Here is a 23,191-nt window from a genome sequence, read left to right on the forward strand (position 1 = left end):
AGACATAGTGCAAAAAATAAAATGATTAATTAAATATCATGAATTCGTAACAACACTTAATTATTTGCTGTCTTTTGGCATTGAATAGATCTCATTAGGCACTATTTACCATTCCAGTTGGATTATTATATCCCAGAGAATGTTATTCCTTCTGATTTCCAAGAATTTATTCAGATATCTGGAGTGCGCAAAAAATAATGCTGCTTAGCAAGATTGAGTATGACTTAGTTCTAGGACTGACACACAGAAGCTCAAGAGACAGACCCCATGGTATTTTTGAAGCTGGTCTCCCAAGCCTTGCTATAGCCACATAGCAGATAAGCAGTTGAGAAAGCCAGATAGCAGAGCTAGAGGCCACTGTAATTCAGTTCCCACCCAGTGATAAAGCACAAATAGATTAGACCTGTGCAGAGCCAGATGAGTGCGCAAGGAACACTTGCCAATGCAAATAAGACTAAAACAAGAACACATTGTTGGAATTTCTGCAAGTTAGCTGTTAATCAAGTAGATCATGGCATATTAGGGCTTTTTAACACATGTTTTTGACATCTGGCCCTGTGCGGCTGACAGTTAAATTAGTTTTGTGATTGACGGAGAAATATTTTGGAGTATTGAATCATCAATAACACTTAAAAACATTATACTGCTTGCTGATTTTTTTTGTCATCGATGCCCAGTCAATAGTACAAGTGGTTAGAGCAAATCAACCTACTGTCCAAGTGACTCTGACACCTTCTGGATGTTAACACACATACTTAATTTTATTTCCCTTCCTTTGAAGACAAGATGATCCCTAATTTGAGTTCTTATTCCTTCCATCAGCCTTTTTAATTGCCTGTTGTATGCCAGACAGTCTGCCTAGCCCTTTGGATTTGAGTGCTGCTCTTTGAAAAGCTAGGCTGGGAGGGTGGGCATGCAGTAAACTGTGTGAAGGGTGCTGAGTGGGAATAAATGCCACATGATCCAGCCAGAGTGACTCCTGGGAAAGTTTCCAAATAGGTGACATGGTCAGTTTGAGGCTTTAAAAATGTCACTCCAACAGCCATGTGGTAGAAGTGATGAGATGGAGAGGGCCCGGTAGCCGGGTGACCAGTTGTGAGGCTTTTGAAATAAGTGTAGGCAAAAGGCAGTGAGGGCTCAATTGCTGAAATTATTAAAAGCCCTTGAGAGACTTACTATTCACTGAAGCTGTTTCCTTCTTTTGTAGATCACAAAATCATCCACTCACCAATGTCACAGACAAAATAAAATAGAACTGTAACTGGAATCAAGAAGAAAGAACTATAGGCAATTAATTAATAGACTCATTTTGATGCAGGACAGGGCAAATTTCCCTGAGTGGGGGGTGGGTGAGAGAGACTAATCCCTGCCCAGAGAGAAGAAGAGGGTCCTTTGGTGGAGGGCGTGGTAAGAATTCAACATATGCTCCAAAGTTAGAGTCAAAAGGAAAGTTCAGATATATATTTTGGATAATTTGTGACAAATTTTTGAAATCTAACTCAAACTTTTTTCAAATGAAATTTTCCTTAAAAACAAAAGGTTCTTATTTTGATATCAGGAAGATTCCACCATTTTGGAAACATGTATACCAGAGTCATGTTTTCATTTCAGTATGAAAGTCAAGGGTAGACGGGTCCTCACATCTCCTTGAATGTTCCAGGAATATGTTTGTGGCAATGTGGTCTCATGGGCTTAGCTAAGACTGAGAGCCCTGAAGGCTAGGGTGGGCCTTCTGTTTTTTATCTGGGTGACCTTGGATGAGTCACCTATCCTCTCTGAGCCTGGGTTTCCTCACCTCTACACTGTTCCCAGTGGTTCGGACCTCAAAGCTCTGATGAGGACTAGATATGTAGGGCACATCACAGTGCCTAACACATAGTAAGCTCTCAATAAAGGAAAGCTGCTATGTGAACTTTGCTCAAATTTAAAGTGTTTTGGTGTTTCTACAGATTGCCAAGAAGCCATTGAAAAAGTCTGGAAGTAAAAAAACATCTCTAGACACATCAGAAAATCACTTTTGCAATGACCTTATTCTTTATTTTGTTTCAAGTTCTCACTGTGAATTAGCCCTAAGTCCTGGAGGACCTAGGCCTCACTTCAGTTCCCTTTCTAGTCCTAGATGACTCTTCAGAAATCAAGGAAAGTTCTTGGACATCAAATGGGAAAGCTAGGCAAAGAGGGTGGAGCCTGGAGGTTGTTTCTGCTTCTTTCCCTTGGCTGTACAAGGCTTTGGCAAGCTTAGAGTCTTGGTGGCTGAACCTCCCTCTTTGGGAATTGCTCTTGAAATTTTCTAGGTATCACCATGAACCAATAACAATCTCAGAACTTGAACATTAAGGTCCCTTGCGACTCTATGTTGCTAACTTTTATTAACAAGCCAAAAGCTATATTGGTCTGTTACACTCTCTTCACAATTCTAGTTTTGAATATGTTGAGTGTGTTGATTCTGTAGAGAATGTTTTACATTTACTGCCTCATTTCTTTTTGTAGCATACCATGGCACATATACTGATGGGTTCTCACCTCTTCTTTTCTGACAATTGCCTCACAGGAAAGAATAATTGAGCGTTTGAAAGAACAACGAGAGAGAGATGATCGAGAAAGACTAGAAGAGATAGAATCTTTCCGAAAAGAGAACAAAGACCTGAAAGAGAAGGTCAATGCTTTACAAGCGGAACTGACTGAAAAAGAGGTGAGTCCGGAAAAACAAATGAACCATGTTGTTAGAACTCATAAAACCATATTCGTGGTAGCCTCAAGACACTAGAGACTTAGTTTGAGGGACTAAGGGAAACATTGTTACCTTCCCTTCATAAAGCTTTCTGAATTCAAAGGAGAAAGTGTTTACTATAACTTCTTTCATGGGTGATGCTCTGCATATCTTCTCTGCTCTACTAACTGTGTACAGCTTAGAGGATTCTATGTTTTTTTCATTGTCCCATGAGCCTTCATTTGAGATAACAACAATAGCATTGATGATAATAATAATAACACCTTCACTTTATCGAAGGCCTTTTACATGCTAATGCTTGTGCTGAGTGCTTTACATTCATCTGTACTTCTCAAATGGATCACTTGATACCCCCAGGTTAAGAGATATGGTACTATGCTGGACACAAAGATATAGGTTAACTGTGGCTACTCTTCTAGGAAATCATTTTCACATTATGGTAAATAATTTAAAACAATATTTTAATGCTAGGGCAAACATGGAAACAGAAGACAGATTTCGCATTTTTATAGTAAAACAATATATTTTAAAGAAATTTCTTGCTTGAGGGGTTTATGGAGAGGTTGCTTTGGGCTATATCCCCAAACTCTGAGGGATACCTCTAACCCCTTTAGTTTACTTAGGGGTACTTTGGTGAAGAGATTTGAGAAGCAGCAATGTACATTATTTTATTTAATTTCCAAAACTCTGATGTATGTGTCATTGTTCACCATTGGTTTCTTCATTTTATTTTGTCTGTAGGAAATGTTCATCTCCTTAGGGCTATTACAGATCCTTTCACCCTGCTAGGCTGTATCACTGCATATTTGCACATTTCCCAGCTCCAAAGTATTACTTCAACCATTGGGTTTTGATAATTCTATGTAAATCAAAGTACTATCTAAATCAGGAATCAAAGAAGGGAAGAATTGATAAGTAATTGGAGTTTCAAGGAAACCCAAGCAAAATTTATACTACCTAAAATTTAAGCTTAAAATTTAAGTTTTTAGAGAGATTAGTTCTTTGATATGAAAATAAAGAATGTAAATCCTCTTCTTACTATTTCACTGCTAAATTCAACTTGGAGGATCTGTAATTACTGTAGCTGATATGTGACAGAAGGCACGGAAGCTTTGACCTCATTTGCAGCATTCTTCACCGATTGCAAGTGTTATTCATGGGTTTACAACTTAAAAAAATACACACACACACACACTTCTAATTGAAAAGAGATCTTGGTGATATGGTGGAGCATAAGCTTTAAATGGAAATAATTTTGTAAATAATGCCTACATTGTATGAATTTCAGACAGGCATTTCAGCAAACATTTATTGTTCCTGTATAATAATGTGCCTGCCACTGGGCTGAGCTTGTCAGTTAAGTTTCTACCAGAAAAACAGAACTGTATTAAGAAATTTAACCATATTAAGAAATTTATTGCAAGGAATTGGCTTACATAGTTAGGGGGGGTGGCTAGGCAAGTCCGAAATTCATAGAGCAGGCCATTAAGAAAGGCAGGCTAGAAACTCTCACACGGTAGGTGACGCTGCAGTCCACAGGTAGAATTTCTTCATTCTCAGGGCAACCTCAGTTTTACTCTTAAGGACTTTCAATTGATAGGATTAGGCCCACCCTATTACGAAGAATTGTATCCTTTATGTAAAGTTAACTGATTATAAATGTTAGTCACATCTACAAAATACTTTCACAGCATCACTCAGATTAGCATTTGATTTAATAACTGGGCACTGTAGCCTAGCCAAGTTAACACATAAAGCTATTACACCCAGCAATATTAAAAGTTATAAAGAAAACAACATGTAATTGTCAGCAAGGAGCTTATAACTTAGATGGGTGTTAGTAATCTTCACCATGACAAAATGCCTGAATTATAAAGTCTTTTATTATTTCTGTGGGACTGATATGATAAAGAGTATTGATATTTGAGTTGGAGGCCTGGGTTTGAGACCTGTAATCTCCCCTTTTAATTTGGGAACATTGGAGAAGATACTCAGTTCATGAGGACTTCAGTTTCATGACCTGAAAAATGAGAATGGCTAACCTGTCCCCCAGAGGGTTATTAGGAGCTGGGTGGTGGTGGTAGTATCTTCGTCAACAGGGTTGTTCCAGGGCCCGTGAAACAGTCCAGATGTAAAGCATTAGGCAACATCATTTACTGAGAGAGCACTGTTTGCTTAGTGTCATCCTTGGTGCTGCAAATGGATATAAAGGAAACAAATACACAATGACTGATTTTGAGTGAAACCTGAACATTTTAGTCACACAGTTAGATGTTGCTAACCATTTCGTGTTTAGTGATGGACATTGTTCTCCGAGCTAGCAAAGTTATGTTTCATGATATATGCAAGTATTTACTTCTTTGGTTTTTGAACTATACAGGGAAGCTCTTAGTTTCTGAGTATGATTGATGAATGGAACAATTTAGGTAACCCCATGTCTGAGTTGGGGAGAGTCATTACATCTGCTGAATCTGAATTTACAAAGGACTAGAACATAAAATCTACTCTAAATTTTTAAATCATTTTATCTTTGATGATACAGAAGATGTTTGAAAAACCGTTGGACATTTTTCTGTTAAAGAAATAAAATTTGATAAAAACTTAATAGGATTTGTTCTGAGAGGGAGGGTGGGAAAGCATTAAAGTCAGTATTTTCCTTCATATTTGTCTTAGAGTCTGCGTGACCTGACAGCAATAAATGTAAATGGAAGGTTCAGGATGTCTGTTTTACCCTGACATGTAAAGACCACCTCGGGACTTACATCATTAGCATGACTTTGAGACATGAAACATGCATTTACTGACCACACCATTTAGTCACATTTGATTCTATTGCAATTAGATCCAGCTCGGTTCTGTAAGCTGGCCAACTTTAATTTCCTGGCCAGAGCCGACTATTGTTACCTTAGTAAGACTATATTTACCTTTTCTGTCTAATGCACACTTTATTGCTATGTGTAGAATTAATGTATTCAAATTGAAGACATTGCTAGTAGAAATTACAGTGTTTTACTTACTAGTACTTTTTTCCTTTCAGTCTAGTTTAATTGACCTCAAGGAACATGCATCTTCATTAGCCTCAGCAGGGCTGAAAAGGGACTCTAAATTAAAATCTCTAGAAATAGCCATCGAACAAAAGAAAGAAGAATGTAGCAAATTGGAAGCACAGTTAAAAAAGGTAAGTGAAGCTTAAGAAAAAACATGCTTATTTTACAATGAATTTATAAAATGGGAAAGGAAGAAACATTTTTCAGAAGAAACAAACCCCTTATCTTTTGCTGTCTACTGACAAAAGAATTAATTAAACACTCTTAACTTTATTTCTAAGAAGTCTGCATCAAATCTGTGAATCTGAAGAATTATCTTAGGTTTCCTGTCTGGAAAAAAACTTCAAAAATACATGAAAATAGTAATGGAAGTGAAAAATATTATAAAACCCAGCCGTTACTCTCTGGGCAAATCTCAACTATCGAAAGAGGTAAATGGAAATATTTGCAACAAACCAAAGACCCCAGGGGCCCCATTATACATTGATAAACTTGTGCTACTTTCAGAAATAGATCAATTTTTCTATTGAAACTTTGCAATGTTTACCTGACAACATGAAATTTCTAGAAGTTCACCAAAATAGTCAAGTCCCTAGAATATCTGTGGGATGACTATTTATATTTGACCAAAAATGGCCTTACTATGTAAGAAAGCTTGTTTTATGTAGAAGGCTTTGGAAAAGAATGCAGGATCTTTACGTTGCATAATTAACATGTTTTCTCTGAACTGGACATTTTTGTGGAGTACATTTCCAGTCATGCATCATTCCTTTGACTTTTTCCCTGTGTTGTTTGGTATGTCTGCATTCATTGTTCACATAAAACTCATAGCATTATGAGTTTAAGCATTTTGTTTCCCTTTGACAACTTATAAACTTATTCAAAGGAGATGATAAAAATCTAAAAAATGAAACAGCATTTAATAAAACTTGACTATATAGAATTCATAGCACATTGGAATAGGGATTTAGTTGCTAAAGTTATGAAAATATATGACATAGCTGATAGGGATGTGAAAGCATCATGTATCTGGAGAAATTATTCTGGATATCTTAAAATTTAATATACTATTTTGTATGATGCAATATATAACTGAAATGTGATTATACTGTGTTTATTTTACCATGGAATTTTAGGAAATTGTCATGAGAAATTTTACACTAAAAAAGTCTCCTTACCAATACAGAAAAAGATAAATATACAGATCAAATCCCTTTGCAAGAAAATCTCTATATAGCAATCTATTTCCTAATCCACTCAACATCTCACTTTTTTCCAAGTAAGATCTAGTTAAGCAAAATCTTGAACAATAAATAGAAGACTTTAAATTGCCCATTTGAACATGTTTAAATGGAGACCGATTTGGCCATTTCTGCATTGAATGTACAATATACATTCTTGACACATATGTATTCTGCAACATGTTAAACATGCACACACATTTCAAGAAACAAACTTATGAAACATACTTTTTATTTAATGAACAGTTTTATTATCATAAGTCAGGCTCTACGATAACTGTGAAAAGAGAGAACTTCATTGGCTCCCTGTGGTGGTCCTTTGTACTACCTTAGCTGCATTGTAGTGTGCTGAGTCCTGAGGAAGGAGGACCTCCAATAGACCTGGGCATGAAGAGTTCCTTTCATTAACTCTGAGGAGCCATTGCGGAGATGAAAGCACTCTGTGTATTATTTCTGCAGATACATGCTAGATACCCTCCCTTTTAGTGTAAGCCATCTATGGAATTTTAAATCCTCTAGTAATTAAAAGGAAGAGGTGCACATATTGATGCTTATATTTTCCATGTATATGACTTGCCTAATTTAACAAATCAATAGCTATGCAATTCAATTTAGTTTCTTTCAACATAGCCATGATTCACCCAAGAACACTTAGAGCATATGGTTAGCTTTAACTCACAGGTAAACACCATGTACTGAAATTCACAGACCAAATTCTGTGAACATTTTAGCATTATTACTGATAACATTTTAATATTCCAGTACATTGCTAGGATTAAAATAACAAATATGGTTGTCTTGCTATAAAGGACCTATTCAATTTATGAAACGATAACTTATTGCTAAGTATATAAATGACCCTTGCTTATACTATCTCCTAAACGCATAGTACAGTGAGATTTAATAAGGTAATTATAATTTAAATATTTTCATACCTAACATACAGATGCTATTTTGTTATTTTTGGCTCCTTAGCATCAACTAAATTCAAAAGTTTAAAATACTTTTTCTAGTAGTCTTTAATTTCTACTAATAAATAGTTCCGTAAAACCTCAAGTACCCATCACCTTAAAAAGAATTGAGATCTACGTGAAATATTTGAAAATATAAGCCAACAGTATGTGAATATACATATAAACACATCATTTACTCATGGAAAAATAAGCAGCTATAAAAGCTTAAGGAGTGTCTGGGCCTCCTTTTAAATAAAAGGGTATGTGACTTGTGAATAAAATATAAAGGGTTACTAAATGAAAGCTGAAAACATAATAGTTTTATTATGTCGTAAATAAACCATGAATTCCCAAAGGAATTTTGCTCGATTTGTGAGCGTCCAGGTATTTTTGCCATAAAATCTACACAATGTAGATGTGTTTAGCTAAACAGAAACCTTGTCTGCCAATGACAATGGAATCCAAATGGTGATTTAAACGTGTTTTTTGTCTTATAAACATTGGTAGGGTGAATTTTAAAATAAAAATTTGAAATTGGTAAGGTGAATTTTAAAATAAAAATTTGAGGAAAAGATTCACATACATAGTTGCTTTTAACCCTTTACTGTACTGTGTTAATTTAAAACATTTCCAAATACTTTGTGATGAAAAATGGTTATAGGCAGAAAAGGAACTATTTCTTACACATTCCATCCCACCTCTTAAAAGTAATGCAATTAAATGTTCACATGTGAGAAAATCTTTACTGATAGGCTGATAAAATAGTACTAAGCAAATAATGGATAACTACTAGTTAAGAGTGTGCTTTATAAATTAGTGCATTCATTAATCTTAAATAGACACCTAGGAGTTGAGAAGAACCTGATTTGTGATGTATGGATTATTTTATCTTTCAGGAGAGTATTTGGTATTTAATATGTAGAAGTAAATTTGCCTTATATGACTAGAAATCAATTGAGAAACAACAGTAATTTAAAATGTTATGATTTGTACTATTTGGTAATTTTCCAATTAATGTTATCTTTGAGGAGGGGGTTTATTTTTAACCATGGTAAAATTACCATTTACTTCATTAAAGCTGAAGAAACACAAAAATTCAGGCTCTTCAAAGGCACAGTTCTTAGCTTAAAGCAAAATAAAATTTCCTACAATATTTAACCTTCTACACCTTGATGTTTAGCCCCAAATTGATGATGCAGATATTTAAGAAATAAAACTTGACAGTGCTATTTAAAATAATATTTAGTAATTTAAATGAACAAAAATTTAAATCTACACAAATAGACAGAACTTTACAGATTCTTAAGCACTTGGGACATAATAGGATAGTCACTAAAAACTAGATCTTTTATTAATTAATGAACTAAGAGTAGAAACTGGTAATGGGCAATGGATAATACTGTGTTTTGGTTCCCTTTATTCTTCCTGCCGACTTAAAGTTGTACTCCCATTTACTGTTAATCCTGTAATGTCTTGCTCACTGATACTTTGCTATTGCTAACCTGCTGTTTGCTGATCTATGTTTTTCTAAAGTTAGACTGAATAGAAAATTCAGGCTTGTGTTAATATTAAAGAGGAGCTATAAATTCAATGATAAGATTTAATTAATCTTTTATTATTACCATCTTTGAAGTTCAGGTAATAAATTGTAAGCTTGGCCAAAAGTACTTCTTCTGATTCATTGCTAGAGGCCGGCACTTCATGTATCATCAAAAGTGGACAGCTTTCTTTATTTCGTGGGTTATTTAACTTGAGAAAGAGAAAGTAACACAAACCTTAAATTTCTTATTCCAGCTATTCTTTTCTAGGAGCCAAAGTCAACATTTCTATTTCCCTAGAGCCTCTCACTTTCACTGTGGAATGTTTAGAAACTGAAATTTCTTCTTTTTTAACGACCAGTTCGTCTGTGCAAATGCACTGGATTGTTGAGCTAATGCTGTTTTTCTGGATCTTTCCTTCTTTCCTTGTCTGTGCTTCAATGCCTCCCCAACTTTGCAATGTAGCAAGCTGAGCAGTTGTTCAATCAGATGTACAACCCAGTAAGTCATTTCTAAAAGTTTCCGCTGTAACATATCAAAGCATGAGGATCCATTGATCACATGTCATGGTGTACCATACTGGGGAGGTTTCAAAAATATTTATGAGTCTCTTCTCATTTCCATTCTGTCAGAAGAAATGACCTGTGCAGAGGCCACTGCCATTTCTTTTGAATGTGAAATTTAAAAAATAAGAACTCAAGGAAATTATTGCCAGGTCTAATATTACCTCCTTCTTAATTTCCAGACTAAAGCTCTAGAAAAGCAGAGGTCAGCTGCAGATCTAGGCTCATGGAATTCTTTCTTAGACCCTTTAAATGCAGACTTACCTATGTCAAAAGGGAGTTGTAAAATAGAAAATTCAATGTATGTTATATCTAAGTGATAGAAGGTAAAATAGGATTACATTTAAAAATAGGGGTATGCTCTTTGAGATTGGTAAATACCTAACATTATTGTGGGCTTTACAAGAGTTTAAACATGTCATTTGGCTGAGGACAAACTAAAATATAGCCTCCTAATAACAGATAGTAACAATTCTGATTATAGCTTAATGGTACAAAAAAAAGACCAGGTAACTAGTAAAAATATGTATAAAACGATCAAAATGTCATCACTAAGTTTTGTATCCTAATGACAGGTATGTACTTATATGAAGCAATTTATTTTGTTTTTTTTTCAACTTATAAAAGAAGGGCTGTTTTGTTTTATCAACTCAAGTGGCTTACTAGGAGAAATACTATGTAAAAGTGACCGGAATTTGTCATTTGGCAAATGTGTTCTGTGCCATTATGCATTCAAATTACTTTCTATTTATAAATTCCCATCATGGGGAAAAAGAATAGCATGGATAAAGGAAATAATACAGCCAACAACATTCGTTAAGGCACTGCTTTAGAATATATACAATGTGATACACAAGATCTTGAATGTATTTAATTAGATTCAGGCTCCACCCTTCACTCTTTAAAACAAATTTTATTTTTACAAACTGAATTCTTCAAGCCCTGTTGAGCATCTTTATTAACCTCTTCCCCCAAATATGAGTTTTAGCAGAGCAGCAAAAGTAGTCCAAATTTCCTTTCCCTCAACATTTGAATAGAACTGTTAATAAGCAGGCTCAAGACATTGGGGAGGTAAAAAGTGGAATATCTTCAAAGTTGAAAATTGATCCTGGAAAAAATTAGAGTTTTCTTTCGATCATTTTAAACAGGTATAAAGTAATCCCACTGAAATTGTTTTATGCTTACTAGTTAAGGACAGGAAGAAAGCCTAAGTATATCATGTTTGGGGTATGTGCAGGGCACATGGGGAGGGCTTTGTCTCTGCAGCAACAGATTTATCAGGATCATGATAGGAGATCGCCATCCCTGTCAGGATAGGTTGGGTCAAAGAAATAGCTCTGTTAATTTTTAGACCATTTCCAGAAATATTGATGACATAGCACTTATTGGACTTTGCCTTCATTTCACCTACCCCTCTCCCCACCCCCAAGGATGCAAAAGCAAACTCTTCAGTTCTGTAGGTGACTAATTAATTCAAAAGTCATTGACTGACTTTTCTCCCTGAGTTAATTAAGCTAAGCATTGTTTTGGCACCCTGGGAATATAGCCAAACTCTCATTATTTTGACTCTCCGTCTGCAGATAGTCTCAGGATCCAATTTTTTTTTTTTTTTGGACTGATAGGGATGCAGCATGATGAATTTTCTATCCTTAATGGTCTTTTTAAAAAAATGACTTTGCTTTTCCAGTTATAAAAATAATATATGGTAACAGTGGAGAATTTGCAAATGGAAGAACGTAGGAGAAAATAAAAATAATAAGGCATCTCACTGCACAGAGATAATCACTAGGAACATTTGGGTTGCTCTCTACCCAGACATCTTTTGATTGTTATTGTTCTCTTTTCTCCTCTCTTCTCTTTTTTCTTTCTCCTCCTTCCCTCCCTTGCTCCCTCCTTCTTTCCTTCTTTCTTCCTTCCCTTTCTCCTTCCCTCTATCCTTTCATACGTTTTGTCTTTCTTTTTTTAATCTAGTATTCTCATTTCACCAGATGTGTCAGAGCATTTATTGTTTTATATCCTATTTTTTGAAAATAACAAATCATCAGATTTTTAAAATATATTTAATAACTATTCTTCCAAAACACTATTTTAATGGCTATTCCACTCTATTTACTTATTCTCCAAATGTTGGTCATTTCTTTTTTCTTTTTCTGTGTGTGTGTGTGTGTGTGTGTGTGTGTGTGTGACTGTGTGTGTGTTTGCCAGTATAAATAATGTTCTTAAAAACATATTTCCATATTAATTTTCCCACATTTCTATTTTTTTCATAGAATAAATTCCTGGCCAGTGATTTAAAAATGCTTCCAGTAGTTTCTGCTATTTGCATGTTAGAGACGTTCTACCAAGGAATATTTCTTTTAGCACTGAATAAAGGTAGCCTTTTCTGCCACACTCTGACCAACACCAATAACCATCATTTTACATAACTTTGACAAATGCATGTGGATTGTTTTTTCTCATTTTTACTTTCTTTTCTTTAATTACTAGTGTGGTTGAGGTTTTAACAAATTTATTAGCTGTTTGTATTTTTCTTCTGTAAATTGTTCCTTTAAATTATTTAAGCACTTGTTTTTGAATTTACTCTTTTGTTCATTGCTTTGTATGTGTTATTCTATACTTTGTGTAAATCGTTTGTCAAATTTATGGCAAAGTTTTATTTAACTTGAGTTTTTTTTTTATGTAGAGAACTAATTTTAAACTCTTGACCTGTGTGTCCCTTTAGGATTTCCTCATTGCCTTTATACTTAGACGTCCTTTCTGATTTCAAGAATAGACACTTACCTATATTTAAAAAGGTTTAATATTGCTTTTCATACCAATCTAACCACTTTACTTATCTTTATTTTGATTCATGTTGAGTGGTAAGTTTCCAAATTTATATTTTTCTAAATGATCAACTAATTACCCCAATGTCCTTTATTAAAACATTTTCTTTATCCACTGATCTCGATACTATTTTATTGTATAGTAAGTTCTCATATGGACAAATGTCTTAAGTTTCTGAGCTCCTGTTCATTTTTATCAGTGTTCATTGCTTGCTGAACCAGAATTTTAATTATTGTGTCTTTATAATATTTTTAAAAAATTATAAATATTTTAAATCTAGCAAAACAAATTCTACTCTAATCCTTTCAGCTTTTCATTTTGTCTTGTTTTGTTTTAATGTTCTGAGTTTTTAATTTTTTATCATTCCAAGTTAACTCGAGGAATCACCTTGTCAGTAAAAAGCATAATTGTTGGTGATTTTAATTTGAATAGTATTCAGTCTATAAAATAACTTTACAATGATTGATATCTTTCCAATATTATTTCTGCCCACTCATGAACTTGGTACAACTTTTGTTAATTTTAGTGATCTACAGTGAAGTTTTGATATTTTTCTATTATGGGCCTATGATATTTCTTTTTAAGGATAGTCCTAAACATTTATATGTATGTGTTTGTGTGTGTGTGTGTGTGTGTGTGTGTGTGTGTGTGTGTGTGTGTATAATTTTTAGGTTCCTGTTGTGAATGCTCTATTTCTCCTTTTATTATCTAACCAGTTATTATTACTTCTAGAATTTATTTTATTCTCATAGGTTTATTTCAAATATGGCAACCTACAAAATTTGGTGATTTATAACTTAGTTGTTTTTGTTAAATAAGATAATTTTATAGTCAGTCTCATATCCATCACCTAAATTAAATCAGAGTAAATAAGTTTTGAAGTCCTCCTGGACTTGTAATTTTATCCTACAGTAACAATAAACCTATTTTTAAAAACCTTTTACTTTTACTTTAGTCACTTCACTTAATTGATACTCTAATGCCATTTCTTAGGAATCTTAAATTTTACCTTTGTATCCTTATTATTTCTTTTAATAATAACCTTTCTGCAGCTTAACTACCAGTCTCTACTCCTGGAGGAGTTTTGTCTTGTCATTATAAACACCGTGCAGGTTATATTCAGCTGAGTTCTTTCCTTCCCTTGGTTCTTAGTTCCAGATAAATAATATGATTTTTTCATCAGTCTCAGATACTTCCTTTCCTGTAGCCCTAGAGGTTATTGTGCCCAGAGATGGTATCCAGAGTTCTCTTATAAATTTTTAATAAATCCTAAATTTAGTGCTTTGTATAATACCCTCATTGCTACAAGGCAAATGACTGATTTGGAGGCACTGGGGCAACCTTGCTCCTGGCCAAGGCACACGTGACACACCTCTGATGTTCCTACACACAAACAAGTCCCCCATTACCTCGGTTCTCTACATTGCTAATTTTAAGAGATTCCATAGTTAAAAGGTATTACATTAATAATGTTCTTGTTTGTTCGAAAGGTCTTAAAAGTGTTACACATACAGTTGATTCTTTTTATTTTGTCTGTGTGACATAAGAAAATTACTTTGAACATTTGTTTATGTTTATTTATAAATATTCTATTTGTTTTATCTGTGACAAGAAATTTCTTTTAGGAATAGTTATATGCAAATTGTGAATATTCTGGATGTGGTTAACTATAATTGTGAAAGAATTCTTTTCTGTAGAACTAGACTAAGGTTCAAAGACTCATTAGATTCCAAATGTATTATTTAGCCTCAGCCATTATATATGCTATTAGTTAATTGAATTTAAAATAAAATTTAAATTTTATACGTCAGAGTTCTATAATCTCCTTAAAAACTTTATTTAAAAAGTAATATTTTATTCATAACAGAATTATGTGATGATTGGAGTTTCTTTTAGAAGAACGAAATCAAATATAATGTTTAAAGTAGTTTATATATCCGGTTCTGCTGTTAAGATATGAAAGGAATGTTAAAGCACAGTTAACAGATACTAAACCCCTAAGGTGCTGCAATTGAGAATATTTTACAGTGCATAAATTTAGCAGATTATTGCTAAAACCCATAAGCAGCATGGAAGAAAAGTCATCAGTTTCGTTAGTGTTCTGCTTGCACTTTATGGTCATGACTAATCATTTGTTTGAGAGAAATGATTTTTTATTAAAATTGTTAGGGCCCATTTCAAAGAGAGAATGTTATATATTATAATTGAAAATTCCCCTCCTAGTTTCACAGCAGGTGTCTGGACCAAAGTTAATGCTTTTCTTTCTAGGCATTTGGAGTGATGAGCTACCTACCATTTTATTGAAAATAATCAATGACCAACTTTCACATAATAAACTTGTTATTCGTCATATTGATATTACCAATCCTTGGTTTGGCTTTAGCCACTTTTTGCTCTTAACTTTGATTTAGATATAGTGTTAATCTGAAATTTACCTTTTTTCCTGAAGTCTAAATTTTTTTATTAAAATGACCTCTAGGTATTATTATGTACTACTTGTCCTAAGTCATGACCAGATTTCTCCTTTGTGCTTGATTCAGGCTCTCAAAATCAGTTCACATCAAAATGCTGAGGCTTGCCCACGTCAGTGAGGCTCCAAACTTTATTTTGGTTATTCCGATTTGCGGGAAAGTTTTCTTACATGTGGAAATGCAAGAAACGTAATTGGGGGACCCTCATAAATTACTGATCTAATATGTTGTACAGATATTTCTGAAATGTTCTTTCTCCAATTTTCTGTGTTTCTCTAAGACGATTGAGAGTTGCTCTAAAAGTTAGAAATATTTTGAGGCAGAACTAGTACCTGGATTTCCTCTTCAAATGACTTGTTTCATAAGCAAAAGTAAATCTCTACAGTCAGATAAGAATGCTCATTGGTATTCTTTTGGTTTTAATGACTGGTGGATATCTTTGAAAATGACATTGTTCTTGGCTATATTTATGATAAATAAGTTCTGAAACCATTAAAGGAAAATTCACACCAATCTGCATTTTCAAGAGCTAGATTACCGATTAATGAACAAAGTCGGTATGCCTTAAAAGAATGGAATGGGCAATCATTTCCTGATCTTTTGGGGGAGCTAATTTCAAATCAACAGGTCCATAAGGGGAAATAATTACTGTGCATTTTCAGTCTAAACCTTGAATAGGTCAGAATGCCATGGTAGGAATTTGTTCAGGTAATGCTTTATTCAAGTATGTGTTATTCTTTTCTGCAGTGGTGTCTAAAGTACATTAGGCCCAAATCTGTTATCTACTTTTGAACCTCATCAGGAGCTGCCAGTCTAGATTAAAAAATCTATGTCATAATTTGAAAAGGCAAGAGTATTATCTAAATGCAAATAAACGACTTTCTCCACTCCATTTTTAGAAGAGGGCTCTAGCCTTATAACTTTGAAGGAAACTGGCTTTATAAGCTCAATTTTCTCCTGCATTTCTTTAGTGTAATATCATCCCCATGTCTGTAGATCACAGTATGACACACTCATGCTATACTGGTTAACAATTTCAGCCCATCCTCTGAAATTTTGTGATTTAGGCTGAATGGAGCTGGTTACCTGCAATATCTTTTATAAATTCTCTAGAGACTTTTGTCTTTAACACTCAGCTCGGAACGGGGATTTGCCAGCTTTCAGTCATAGGAAACTCTTCCCTTGAGTCTTCACATGGACCCTGGTGATGAACTGGTAGCAGCTGTTACTCTCCTATCTCTAGATGGCTCTTCCTTACAGCTTTCTATTGATTTAAAGAATTTTTTAAATGTTATCTGTTTACACCTTTATTTAATAACTCTTCCAAGAATTCTGGCAACAATGTTGAAGGTGGTCTGACATAAATTCTTTTGCCCAGAAATCACTATTGATATAGAGATAGATATTTTTAACTCAAAGATGTTCTTGAAGTTATCTATTCCTTTTAAAAGGAAGAATCATTAGCACTTACAGGTATTGTCTAACAGACACCAGGCCAACTGTAAACTTGTCTGTGGTATTTATTTTAATAACATGATCTAATTTAACATTGCATGAGGTTAGCAGAGGCCTAGATTCAGACATATTTTTTCCTAGACTCTGTACCTCCAAACATCCCGTAAGTCCTTTAATCGTGGTAGTAAAGTCCTTTAACCATACTCACTTTTTGGGTTGAAAAGACTGCCAACCTATCCAATATCACCCCATGTTGAAAGCTGACCTTGGATTATTTTCTTTTCTTCAAGGAGCTAAAATAAGGAATGTGCTCATAAACCTATTGCCAGCAGCTTTCTCTAGACCTAGGAAGGAGGCTTCTCCAAGGCATATGTAGTATCCTGCTTATGAAAATTACATAAACCAATTAAATTAGCTGTATAACAAGCCCCATTGATAGGATACACATCACAAAATAATATTCATAATAAAAATGCAAGTGAATAATACCTTCCCCATGTTTGCCATTTTGTAGATTTCACTGTCCTGAGAGAGGCTAATTTGTTTGCCTATCATAAGACAAAGGGCCCAATTTAGAATCTAGGTCTTGCAACTAGCAATCCTATACCCACTTATTAAAAATCAGGATAATAATAATCTTAAGAATAAAAACAACCAAAATAAACCACAGTGGCTAACTGCTAGCTCTTTATGAATCTTTACATCTGAGCCAAGAAAGGAATTTTAACTTGTCAGAAGTAAACAGTTAAATCATATTTATTCATTTATTTTGAGTATTTCTAGCTGCTCATTACTCAATTCATTAATTATTTTTTAAAGATCTTAATGTCATTGTTTGGGTAGTTTGAGAAAAATGTCATGAAAGGTTTTTAGCTGTTGGAAAATAATGGTAAGATAATATACAAATGGAAAAGAATTGACATGAATTTTTTTTTAGCAATTTAAAAACTATATTTTAAATGCTTTTTGTTATTAGGGTAATGAGCCGATTCTTATTATCACAATTAGAAGTAGTTATAGGAGTATATTCTTTTAAAATAGAGTATCTGCTCTACATTTTTAAAGGAGAGATTAACAAATTTATATATTCATTACTTCACTTTAAAATAAAATTATTAGATGAATAAACTCCTAAAGGTATATTAACTCAGTATTTTTTCGGATTATTTTAACTATATTGAAAACTCTTACTAATCTATTATAATGAAACCTAGCGTACTTACTAAATAAATAAAAAATAAATGTTTTCTGAGAAATGTTGATAAAAGGGGGTAAGCTAGTATCTGATAGTTTGTTGAATTGTTATATTTTTTCCAAATTTTTTTTTTGTATAGTTGGATTTACTTCTTGAATAAGGAAATCTTAGATTAAAGAACATGAAAGCAAATTATTCCCCTTCTATCCTCATGCTTAAATAATATGTTACATGCAAAAATATTATTCTAAAAATTATTATTTTGTCATAAATAAGACATTTATTTTTATTTATACTAATTTTTGAATTTTCTACTAAATCATTGCAAAGACTGTCAACCTTTTAACAGTAGTTTTAGTGTTAATTTTTCTAACCATGCATGATTCATTTTGACCCTACAGCAGCTGTAACTTGCTTGCCTTGTTTTTTTCCTGAAATTAAAAAAAAGTGTATAAAAACACAATGAGCATTTGCTCTACATAGCAAGACAGTAGAACAACTTTAGTCCTACTAAATTGTTAACATTTTATTATTTCACACATGGATGTTGGATATACATACGTATATGATTTCTCTGAACTTTCTATGTTCCATGTGCACTGTTGTTAAACTACTTGTTTTTTCCCTGCCTGCTCTTTGAAGAAGTCATTTAGGAATAATGGGAAACAAGGGGTAGGCAAAACATTGCAGTGCAGTGTTATTTCCATCTGTCTGGGAATATTTCAGCCAAAAGTTTATTTTGGGAAAAAAAAAGCCGTGATAGTCTCACACACACAAAACCAGAAATACTTTGGCTGCAAATTATTCAGTAGTGTTGTTACTGTGTTGTTGCCTGTGTCTATTCTTGTGTGTAAAGCTGCCACCCACCTATGCATGTGTTTGCAGATACTCGTCTGTATGCTTGTTCATGAATTAGCTCATCCTCCTGGTTCAGGTTAAATTTAATCAATAGAACAAGACTTTATGGGTATAACTGTTAGCTGGAAAGCCCTTCCTTATTTCCAAGTCTTTCTTTCAAACTACGTATTCTGCTGAAATTTTTCAGTGGAATGAAATGTTCAATGATCAATCAACCAGTCTCTTATATGTTACCTGGGTTTACACATGCCCTTGATGGTTCTTGAAAAAATACTTTAATATTGTTTTATCTCAGTTTGTTTTTATTGGAAAAGGAAGCTGTTGGTACGAATCACTTCCTTAACAGTGGAGTTGAATTATCTTAGTTCTGCTTGCCTAATGACCGGGAACAGATATCACAGTCTCTACCCCACCCATCCCTGACTTTTGGTGGAGGAAAAAAAAGTAGCAACATCTAATAAAACAAAATATCGACAATAAAAGAAACTCTCCTGTGAAACCATACTATAATTTAAAATCGACATTGTTCCAAGGTAGCTGAAATATGTCATTTTTCCATTTTGGCTTTTAACTGACAGTGTACCCATAATTCTTGATGGTTATTATTTTTTCTCCAGAGTTAATTTCTGGGCCATTGGTGACTGCACTATCTCTTGTTCTAAACTGCTGTCTTAACTATATTCTTTAAAAATATAATATTGAAGGCTCATAATATTGAAGATGACTCCAGGATGAACCCTGAGTTTGCAGACCGAATAAAACAACTTGATAAAGAGGCATCTTACTACCGCGATGAGTGCGGCAAGGCCCAAGCGGAAGTCGACCGGTTGCTGGAGATCCTTAAGGAGGTGGAGAATGAAAAGAATGACAAGGACAAGAAGATTGCAGAACTTGAGAGGTAAATTTGCAGTCATGTTGTGAATTGTCAGTAGTGAGCGAACTTTGATTGCTTAGTTGCCCATCTCAGGTCATGGTGGATTTGGAATGCACATTCATATTTCGATTGGAAACAAGTTACAGGTGAGGAATATGGCCTGTTAGGGATGATGTGTTTATGTGGGATACTCAGAAGGCAATTGGCTTATCTTTTGATGGCTTAAGTACTTCTTTGGTGTTTAAAGAAATAATGGTCAACTTTCTTGGTTGGTGTCCATGCTCTAGCATTTGTGCCAGCAAAGTGTGTAAGAAATTAAGGCTTTGACTACCTGAAAACTCAGTTTTTTCCCCATCAAAGACTCAAGCAAGAATGTGGAAGATTATACAGTAGTTGGAATTTATTCAAGATAGGGGAAAAGAACTCGTATCCTTCCAGTGTCTTTTGGCACACCACAACAAATTCATCTTGGAATTTATCTTCTAAGAGGATGTCTGGCATTTGGTAAATAAGTATGTTTGAATAAGGTCTCAGGCAGGCCTGCCTGATAGCAAATTCTGTCTAAAAACAAAGAGGGTTATATCAGGCTTCCAGAGTACTTAAGATTTTTAGATAAGTCATATCCATATTGTATTTATGCATAGTATGAACTCTAAAAAATAAGCTTTCTATCAATTCTTTTTCCTTCATTTCATAGAAGGAAAGAATTTCTGGATAATTTTATGTAACTCATAACCTTTGAAGATTTCTTATTGGTTTAGTAATGAGGCAGAATCTGTCCTTCATAGATTCAGTACATATGGAAGAGATCAACAAATTTTGAATAAATCAGTGAATGTTTGCCAGCTCTGATCGAGACACTTGTGAGGCCCTAAAGAACTTCAAGACATGGAGAATAGCTCTGTATGGTCTTGTGGAAAGATCATGGGCTTTCGGAACAGAAAGACCTGGCTTCATATTTTGCCTCTGCTTCACACCAGCTGTGTGACCTTGAATCTTGTTGAAGTGAATTTCCAAGAACCTATTAAAATGTATCACACTTTGTAGGTACCAATTCTTGGTGTAAGATGGGATAGTTACATCATTATGAACAGTTGATATGCTAAAACAAATAAATTCTGTCTTAGGTGGATAGGCTCTGTATTAAATGGATAGTTCGGTTCTCAAAATTTCAACATTTTCAAATATCGTTTCAAGTATTTAATATATTCCAACTCCAAATCAATCAATATTTTATTTAAAAATCTTAGAATTAGTTGGATGATATGTTTTTTTTAAATTGAGTATGAACATTTTTAGCAATTACACTAAGAATTTATTTTTCTGAGATAAGTGTACAAATTAAAATTTTTTAAGGGCTTCATTTTAATTTTAAAATGTGGGAATCTTCTGCCAGTCTCCTGGTTCTTAAAAACACTGTTAATTTTGGATGTATGTAAATGGCTATTTTGCAACTATATTTTAGGACCAAAGCTAGTACAACATCACAGGGAAGTTATGATCATGATGCTTTTATTGGTGAGAAAACTGAGACCCTGAAAAGTCAAATGACCTTCTGGATTAGTCCTGTGGTCAGAAAGAGACAACATTGTAATTTAGGTTTCTTTACTCCTAGTCCACTGATCTGAGAAGCAGTGTACCATTGAGATAGATGCCTTAGATAATAACACTGATGATATAAATAATAGTAATTAGAATAATAATAATAGGTTATGTGTATTTTATGCTCAGCGTATCAGGTACTATGCTAAGCACTTGACTTGCAATACTATATACCATTTAATCTTACTCACAACACATCCCCATTTTATAGTTGCAAAAACTATGACATATAGGTTAAGTAACTTCCCCATGATTGCAAAGTTTATAAGGATTAGAGTTGGATTTGAACTCAGGTCTGACACATAAGTGACTGAGAGCAGTCTCATCCAATAATGAGCCAGAAGACAGAAGTTTGTCCAGTAGCACCAAATAGTCACTCAGCCAGCAGAGAGGCATTGCTTCCGTGACACAGAAGATCTGCCTCATTTTTATTAGCTTTCATGAGGGAAAGTGACATGCCCCACATTTGGAAGGCATTTTTCTGCATTAAGTGAGTTAGAACTGTAATCGAAAATCAGGATCAGCTACTATAAATATTTGCATAAAATAGCAAATATTTGTAGTTGGACAAACAAATTTTAGCTGGACACTACTGCCATTAAATCATCAAGAATATTCACATTTTTATTTCCTCAATATGGAATGCATTAAAACAACAGTGATTTTACAGGCATTTATCTTTATGTACTTTCTGCACATTTTCTTTATCTTTGCTTTTGCCTCTCCTTAAAGCTGATGCCTCCCAGGCACTGTAATTCATAAAACGTGTGGTGGGACTTGACTCTGTCCCAGTTATCTGCCTGCCTGTGTCTTGGGTCCAGCAGCAGAACACAGTCTGGGAAATGTCTGAGCCCCAGCCCCAGCCCCAGCCCAGGCCCCTAAGGAGAAGGCGGTGGAGATCAAGAGGGGAAGTTTCTTGGGAAAAGGAGAACACAGCCTTGGCCTGCCTTTCTGAAGCATTATCTACTGAACTACATGTATATTCTGACCAAAACATCTTCAAGTTGTCATGCAGCCCTTTTCAAATGGAGCACTATCTCCATTTGCTGGCTTAAACTACAAAATTCATACCTCATAATGTTGCGAACTAATGATTTCTTAGCAATGTGACATGCATCTCCATTTTGGAGTCATGGAGAAGTGTTTGCAATTAAGTTTGTGATTTTGAAAACCAAAAAATTGAACTTGAAATAAATTTGTGGTCTCTGTTCTGTTATGTGACCTACCAGAGTGAAAAGACCTCTTTTTAAAAGTAGCAAGTATTCTAAAATATTCCAGAACTTCATTCATGTGCAACACAAGATATGGGGTTGGGAATAACTCAAACGATACTGACACTGGCCTACTTCTCTTTCAGAGGCCAAATCGTGTTTGTTTTCTATTCCGTTAATCTTTTCATTTTTTATTTTCTTGTAATACATACATTTTAAATAGCACATGCCTGGCACATGGTTGCATTTACCTCTTAAATTCTACATGAATGGTGTTTTCCATCTGTCATTAAAGATTTTGCTTTTCAAAGTGCATATTGCTCCAGTGTGGTCCTCATGTGTAGTTCTGCCTGTAAAGTCTTGTGCTTGATGCTAATGGTTCAGCTTCTGCCTTGGACTTCAGGCTGCTCTGGGGGAATTTGACACAGGTGGGTAGGGGACCTTGAGCAAGCCCCTGAAAATTGATCCAAATCAAGCTGATATCTTTATTCAATCATTAGTGCTAGATATCACGTATGCTACACAATATAGTAGGTATTTAAATGTTAGAGACAGTGAAATATGTGGTCTTTCTGTATCAGTGAGGACTCTGAGTTTTATTTAGAGTTTCAGAATTATCCTTCAGT

At 34.3% G+C, this 23,191-nt stretch overlaps 1 protein-coding gene across 12 annotated transcripts in view; it reads left to right on the forward strand.

Moving 5' to 3' along the window:
- Positions 1-23,191, forward strand: part of ERC2 (ELKS/RAB6-interacting/CAST family member 2) — an 890,290-nt gene that overhangs the window by 401,656 nt on the left and 465,443 nt on the right. For all 12 annotated transcript variants that reach the window (XR_003047987.1, XR_003047989.1, XR_003047988.1 and 9 more), the window contains exons 9-11: positions 2,552-2,692; positions 5,769-5,909; positions 19,583-19,776. Coding sequence is in view for 9 of the 12 variants with exons in the window: in XM_025050722.1 (XP_024906490.1) it covers positions 2,552-2,692; positions 5,769-5,909; positions 19,583-19,776 (476 nt within the window). In the remaining 3 variants the exon portion in view is untranslated. The remainder of the gene's footprint in view (positions 1-2,551; positions 2,693-5,768; positions 5,910-19,582; positions 19,777-23,191) is intronic.

This window comes from Pteropus alecto, unplaced genomic scaffold (genome assembly GCF_000325575.1).
Source record: "Pteropus alecto unplaced genomic scaffold, ASM32557v1 scaffold75, whole genome shotgun sequence".
NCBI classification, from domain to species: domain Eukaryota; kingdom Metazoa; phylum Chordata; class Mammalia; order Chiroptera; family Pteropodidae; genus Pteropus; species Pteropus alecto.